The sequence below is a fragment of the Peromyscus leucopus genome, chromosome 1, assembly GCF_004664715.2.
Source record: "Peromyscus leucopus breed LL Stock chromosome 1, UCI_PerLeu_2.1, whole genome shotgun sequence".
In the NCBI taxonomy this organism is placed as follows: domain Eukaryota; kingdom Metazoa; phylum Chordata; class Mammalia; order Rodentia; family Cricetidae; genus Peromyscus; species Peromyscus leucopus.
Window position 1 is genome coordinate 186,738,512 of NC_051063.1, and position 7,753 is coordinate 186,746,264.

A 7,753-nucleotide genomic window follows, 5' to 3' on the forward strand; every position below is an offset into this window, starting at 1 on the left:
GAATATGCTTTGGAGAGCTGGTAATGGTTTTGTAGCCAGGGCCTTTGGGGAGGGGTTGCTTCAGATTCTGAGCACTCTAACTCTCCCAACCACATGGGCCTTTGATTATGAGTCCCAAGGCTACTGTGGACTTGATCAGTAATCAGTAATATTTTTGGGACACCCTATGTTTTCTTTATGCGGTTTGCTTAACCTCCTCCTGAACCTTTCCCACTGTGTGAGAGTTTCTGTTGACTTCATAGAAGCTTCCCATTTCCTTACATTTCAGCCCTAGAACTGTATACACATGCTATTCTTCTTAAGAAGCTTGCTTGGCATAAGATAGATTGTACAAGACCTTCTGACCCCAGGTTGTATCTTTTCTTTCATTCCATCTTCCTGGAACCTCCGTGTCGGCACCGGGTCACTGAAGGATGAGCTTCAGTTCTCGCCCACTCGTATACTTAAGAAATAATTCTGGGAATGTCTTTGTTGTGTAAATCTCCCATCTGCCTAAGTGGGTGGATTGCAGTCTCCTTTCCCTGCTTAAATTGTTCAAAATATAACCTGGGGCCTGAACCAAAAAGAGGTTTAAGGATGACAGCATACATGAAATGCAAAATCTATTCTAGCTTGGCTCCTTGTTGAGCAGTAGCCAGAAGGCTGTGCACACTCTTATTAAAGAGATTCTACTTTATTAATCTTTGAAGTGTGTGCAATGTTCTCTCCCTGGAAGCACATATTAATTCCAGAACAGTTGCACCTCTTGCCTTTTCAAAAACTGTTTCTGTTACAAGCTCTGTTACACGACTTGGGTGAATTTGACACCAGTCTGTAGCTCCTCAAGGAGTGACCTTGCTGGCTGCTGATTAAACCTCCTAAATACTTAAATTGAAGGGCAGTACCACTATAGTTTTAAAACTACCTACTTGAATCATGTAGTGGACTGTGCATTGCAGAAACAGGAAATGGACTTGCATGTGGAGCATGGTTTCTGCCTTCAGTGCAGAACAAGAGGGTCATCTATTTTGTACACTAAAGGGGATAACGGGGTAGGCAATAGCTAGAGCAGAGACTGCTGTTTAAGGCAGTCCACAACGGAGTCTCCATTAAGAAGAAGGAAAAGATTAAGGCAGACTGAATAACTTCCTATGTAATTTCCCAAGGTGTATTAATTCATGCCCTGTGAATGAAACCATCCAGATTGGGGGGTGTACAATTTGCAGAGGGTAGCTTGAGCCAATGAATATTGAATTTCTAATGAAGGAACTCTCCTATGCAGATATGAGCAATTCCTCTTGAAACAGTGATGTCAGCTAAGAGGTTTGAGACACAAGCTACTGACGGGCAGAAACTGTGTGTTAGATTACAGAATTCAGCAGCTGATATTGTGAACAGGGATGAGGTCAGTCAGTATCAAATTAATGATATTCCCTAGAGATAGAGATGGGCCAGATTGGAAAAAAGGAGGATTTGGTTTCTTTTTTTTTTGGGGGGGGGGTTGAGACAGGATTTCTCTGCGTAGCTTTGCACCTTTCCTGCAGCTCACTTGGTAGCCCAGGCTGGCCTCGAACTCACAGAGATCCGCCTGGCTCTGCCTCCCGAGTGCTGGAATTAAAGGCGTGCGCCACCACCACCTGGAGAGGATTTGGTTTCTACAAGATTTGGACTTTGCATTCCACATTCAGGTTAGTTTGATAAATTTTACAAATAGTTTAGAAAGTGGTAGAAAGTATGTGATGGGATTCATCCTCCAATGATTGAATACTTGACTCAAGTGTCCTTCACTTCCTGCTTCCTACAGCCACCACAGTGTGATTCAGGGAAATTCAGTTCCAGGGTACAGAATGGGTTTATGAGCTGCAATGACTTCTCGGGTGTGCATGGTTTGGGGCAGGTGGTTCGGGCAATTGCTAAATCTTGTGCCATAGTCAGTGTGGTAGGAAGCAGACATTAGATTTTTCTTCAACATGGTTTTCTGTGTGAGATGCTGTTGGGATGGATTGGCAGGGAACCACAAGAGGCTGTTCCTTCAGCCACCCCAAAGCGAACGGTCCCTGCCAACCCAGGCTCAGTTTTCTTCTTCTCGCCATCCCCACCAGGGTCTGGGACTGGAATGTAAAGAAGTCAAGATGAAAGGGCAGTGGCAAATGAGTGCTCTGCTGGCACTCACCGTCAAGGCAGAAGGTCCAGAGCGAGGGCCTCAGATGAGCTTGGCCATAGAACGCAAGGTCTGTGGGCTCTTGAGAGGCCTCACCCACTGCAGCTCAGGTTCAGTTTGGGATTTGTCCAGACCGACAGAATCTGACCTACTGCACTGATTTTCAGTCAAGATCAGGCCTTGACCTACTAATCTTAGTAGCTTCATGCTGTTCAAATATTTGTATCATAGCCAACCAGTACCAAAGAAGGTCTACAGAGAGATCTTCAAGCTGTAGGTGACTCACATGGAAAAGCTGACCTCCCTCCTGGCCTGAACCTGGGCTTTTATCACTAGATTCTCTTATTCTTCTGAATTCTTCATTTCTGTAATGGGCAGAACCTCCTACTTCCAACTCTCCAACTGTATCTCCACGAATCTTATCCTACCTCAGTTTCTTTTATCTCTGAATGAAAGTTTCTCATAAGACACTGCAGTCCTTAGCTCAATGCACCAGGCACTATTGGTCAGGGAGGTGAAAATCACTGGTTTCTGTATAAGGTGCTAGGACAACCTTTACCAGTTCTTAATGTCAATTGGCAGTTATCTCCCTTCAGTCTTCAGGCCACAGTGGTGGAAATGACCTTTCTTTCAGGGTTAGTGTGAGAATCATACAGTCCAGTGATGTGGAAACTGTGTTATAATTTCTGAGAATGAGAAATAGAGTGGGTGAGTGTATTGACTTGTAGGCATGTTCCAGAACATGGGGACATTTGAAGCAAGATTAAATGCACTTTTTACCATTGGATAGTTATAAGCTTATAGTGATATTGATTAGAATATAGTCTATTGGTTGAAAATCCTCTCGGATAATACGATGTATTTGAATCCTTATCTCTCATTGGTGGGTTTCTTTAGACTGCTTATGGATATTTTAGTGTTCGGAGCCTTTCTTGGGAAGTTCCTCAGTGGGGAAGGTATTTGTGTGTCTGTAGCCTCACCCCTTATCCTGTTCTTTGGGTCTATCTTCCTGTGGTTGACACTGATCATCCAACTTATTTCTTCTGCTATCATGCCTACACCACCTTTGAAGATGAGACCTCTAAATTACATAAGATACAGTAGGAACAATTGCTTTTTATTGCTAAGTCATTTTGCTAGACTGATGGTTTTGTTTGTTTGTTTTTCATTTTTAAAATACAACCTTTTTTTCAAGGACAGGGATTCTCTGTGTAGTCCTGGCTTTCCTGAAAATAGCTCTGTACACCAGGCTGGCCGAGAACCTGGAGATAGGCATGCCTCTGCATTCCAAGCGCTGGCATTAAAGTATTCACTACTACACCCTGCTTATTCATTTCTGTATTATTGAATGATTGGCCTGGAATGCATGCTTTTGTGCGTGTCAAGCATATGCTGTTGTTCTGAGTTTCACTCATATTTTGACTTTTGAATGTTGTTAGAGGATATCATTCTATATCCAGATGACATAGATCCATGATCTTAAGACTGCATGAGCCTTCGGAGTCATGGGGTGACAGGTGTGTGACACTCTTGTCACCTTTTCTGTAATTTTGAATTTTTTTGAATAAATACGGTTTTTGTTTTTTTTTTGCCTGTACGCACAGATACATACTATAGGGGTGACTGGAGTTAGGCATAATTGCGAGCTGCCATGAAAGTACTGGCTATTGAACCTACCTCGTCTGCAAGACCATCAAGTGGAGTGGTCTTAACTACTGAAGCTTCTCTCCTGCCCTGTGCTATTTTTTCATGTTGAATTATTATTACATTTTCATCTGTCTATCTGTCACTGTTTAAACAGGCACTCACTTTTACCAAGACCTAATTAATTTTATAGTTAACTGAGGCAATTCAGGTTTCTGTAGGATAACTATATAAGTGGAGTTTATGCATAACTATTTGCAGAAACTTCTGTGAGACCCTCTGAGTTTTGTCTACCTCATTTGTACATTCATTTAATTGGGGGCATGGCCTTACTGTGGAACTCTGGCTGTCCTGGAACTAAGTACACCAGGCAGGCCTCTATTTTAATGATTCACCTGCTTCTGCCTCTTAAGTGCTGGAATTAAAAGCCTAAGTTAAAAGAAACAGCTTATATATACTTATTTTATAGTTAGAAAATGTTTATACAATTTTTCTGATGGGTACTCAGTACTCTTGATGTCTTTCTCTCTCTCTCTCTCTCTCTCTCTCTCTCTCTATATATATATATATATATATATATATATATATATATATTTTTTTTTTTTTTTTCTCTTAAGTTATATCCTGTTCAGTGGACTCATATATGACAGTGGTAAACCTCATTTTAAGACTTCTTCTAAGCCTGGCGGTGGTGGCGCACACCTTTAATCCCAGCACTCGGGAGGCAGAGGCAGGCAGATCTTCGTGAGTTCTAGGCCAGCCTGGTCTACAGAGCAAGATCCAGGAAAGGCGCAAAGCTACACAGAGAAACCCTGTCTCGAAAAACCAAAAAAAAAAAAAAAAAAAAAAGACTTCTTCTAAATGATTAAATGATTACATTAGAACTTCTGTTTCATGGAAATGTAGGAAACACAGAATTATTTGAATATATAGTCAATGAAGAAAACATTTTCAATGCTGTCAGTATCATGATTTCTGTAATACATACTTATGGAATATTTTAGGATGCAGTGACCTATGAGGATGTGCATGTGAACTTCACTAGGGAAGAGTGGGCTTTGCTGGATCCTCCCCAGAAGAATCTCTACAAAGATGTGATGGTAGAAACCTACAGGAACCTCACTGCTATAGGTAAGACTGAGTTTTTCTTTAGTTGTTATAATAAGTGGACAAGCGTTTTTTGGTTGTTGATGCTTTTTTGTGATGTTGTTTGTGAAAGAGAAAAAAATGTAAATAAATCAGGCATGGTTCTAAGGTCCTCCAAGGACAATATATTTTCCAATAATATATCATACATTTTCTGTTGCTATATTTTAGGCTACAAATGGGAAAACCAGAGTATTGAGGAATATTGTCAACATTTTAGAAGACATACAAGGTAATATACATGTGAAAGCTGATGCAAATGTGTCGCTGAAGTAATGTTTATGTGCCCTGAAAGTTCTAATGAAAAGCAAGGGAAAAAAATAAAAGTAGCTTTAAGTGTCTTGATTATTAAATTCTCACAACACTATTTGTTTCGATGTCAGATAACTGATCCATGCTTGCAAAGCATTCCTGTTAGAAACAAGAAATAGAAATAATGACTTAACAGATATCACCATTTTATTACACCATGTTAATGTCATGTTGCAGATCTGTCAATTGTTTTGGTTTCATACCACTCAGGTATTGCGAAGACCTTACATGTTGACTAGGTGATCAGTGTATGTCCAAGAAATTCCATGGAGGAAATAGTCCATTAAAAAGCTAGTGTCACTCCTACTTTTGCAGTGAGTTCCAAATACAGCGAGGGGACGTTTACAAGAGTCAGAAGGGTTGTTGTTGTGGAGAAATTTCAATCTCTATACCACTTCTATATGAGGAATGAGACTGAACATTGTAAATACAATGTGAAAACCTTCTGTTTGTTATTTTTTCAAAGGTATATCATATGCCAGTATGGACATAAGCCATGTGAGCCAAAGGGTATTGATAGAAATAATGTACTTATCTCTCCAGATCATTTAGAAGATGTGTAGTAGTCCCCATTATAGACTTGTTGACTGTGATACAACTTTACAATAATTTTGTTTCCTAGCTTTATTGTGAATTAATCAACAAACTCACAGTGGAGAAAATCCATTAGAGAATAAGAATTGTGGAAACTGTTGTTTGTCCTGGTTCACATTGAATATATATTATGATTTATTTTATAGGAAAATATTATGAATGCAGTAAGTGTTATTAAACTCAGTCCTTCCATTTTCTTCAAAAATGGAAAGAAACTCATATGGGGAAAGGATCCAATAAATGAGCACCACTGGTATCTTCAAACACGTAAAAGAACCCATATTGAAGTTGAACCTTATGAATGCTAGCAACTTAATAATGCCTTTAGTTCTGATTCCTCTTTACAATTACAGTAAAGAATGTATATGGAAGTAAAAACTTATGAATATAAACTATGTGGTAAATCTTTAACATACCAAACTTCTCAATTGTATGGTAGAGTTAAAAAAGACAAAAGGTGCATCAGTGTAATTAATTTAGTAAAGATTTGACTCATGCCAAGTTTCTTCACAGGCAGAAAAGAAGTAATTCTGCACAGAAACAATATGAATGTAAGCAATGTGGGAAAGCCTTCACATGTCACAGCCTTCTGAAAATGCATGAAAAAATTCATATTGGAGAGAAACCCTATGAATGTAATCAATGTATTAAAGCCTTTGCATATCACAGCTATTTGAAAATACATGAAAGAATTCATACTGTAGAGAAGTCCTATAAATGTAAGCAATGTGGTAAAGCTTTTACACGTCTTGTTAATCTTCAGAGGCATGAGACAATTCACACTGGAGAAAAACCTTATAAATGTAATCAATGTGGTGTACTCTTTACTTTTCACCGTACTCTGAAAATACATGAAAGAATTCATACTGGACAAAAACCTTACAAATGTAATCAATGTGATAAGGTCTTTTTATGTAGCAGTCATCTTCAAAGGCATGAAAGAACTCATACTGGAGAGAAACCCTGTGAATGTAAGCAATGTGGGAAAGCCTTCACACATGACAGTAATCTGAAAATGCATGAGAAAATTCATACAGGAGAGAAACCCTATGAATGTAATCAGTGTGGTAAAGCCTTTGCATATCACAGTTATTTGAAAATACATGAAAGAATTCATACTGGAGAGAAACCTTATGAATGTAATCAATGTGATAAAGTTTTTGTACATAAAAATAATCTTCATAGGCATGAAAGAACACATACTGGAGAGAAACCTTATGAATGTAAACAATGTGGTAAAGCCTTTACACGTGACAGTAATCTGAAAATGCATGAAGCAATTCATAATGGAGAGAAACCCTATGAATGTAGTCAATGTGATAAAGTTTTTGCACGTAAAAGTCATCTTCAAAGACATGAAAGAACTCATACTGGAGAGAAACCTTATGAATGTAAACAATGTGGTAAAGCCTTTACACATGACAGTAATCTGAAAATGCATGAAACAATTCATACTGGAGAGAAACCCTATGAATGTAATCACTGTGGTAAAGGCTTTGCACATCCCAGTAATCTTAAAGCACATGAAAAAATTCATAATGGAGAGAAACTCCATTGAATAATGGAGAGAAACTCCTATGAATGTAATGAATGTGGGAAAGTCTTTAAACATCACAGTAGTCTGCACATATATAAAAGAAAACATACTGGAGAGAAGCCCTTCAAATGTAATCAGTTTGATAAAGCCTTTATAAGTACCAGTCAACTTAACTATCATGAAAGAATGCACACTAGATAGAAGACCTAAGAGTATAATCAAAGTGGTAAATTTCTTGCAAAATAGTCACTTTAAATCCATTGGAATACTGATACTCTTCAATATTCATACGATCAAAGTCTGATATCTTAAAGTTTACCTAATTTTTTAAATCCATAAGGTTTTTCTCTATATGAATTTGTAGGTGTAAAGAAAGTGAA

At 38.5% G+C, this 7,753-nt stretch overlaps 1 protein-coding gene across 1 annotated transcript; it reads left to right on the forward strand.

The window, feature by feature from the left end:
• The first annotated feature begins 1,949 nt into the window (after positions 1 to 1,949).
• Positions 1,950 to 7,753, forward strand: LOC114688506 (zinc finger protein 120-like). The gene is made up of 4 exons (XM_037199717.1): positions 1,950 to 2,210; positions 4,789 to 4,915; positions 5,102 to 5,162; positions 6,350 to 7,753. The coding sequence occupies exons 1-4, from the start codon at positions 1,950 to 1,952 to the stop codon at positions 7,392 to 7,394; spliced, it is 1,494 nt and encodes a 497-aa protein (XP_037055612.1). The 3' UTR covers positions 7,395 to 7,753.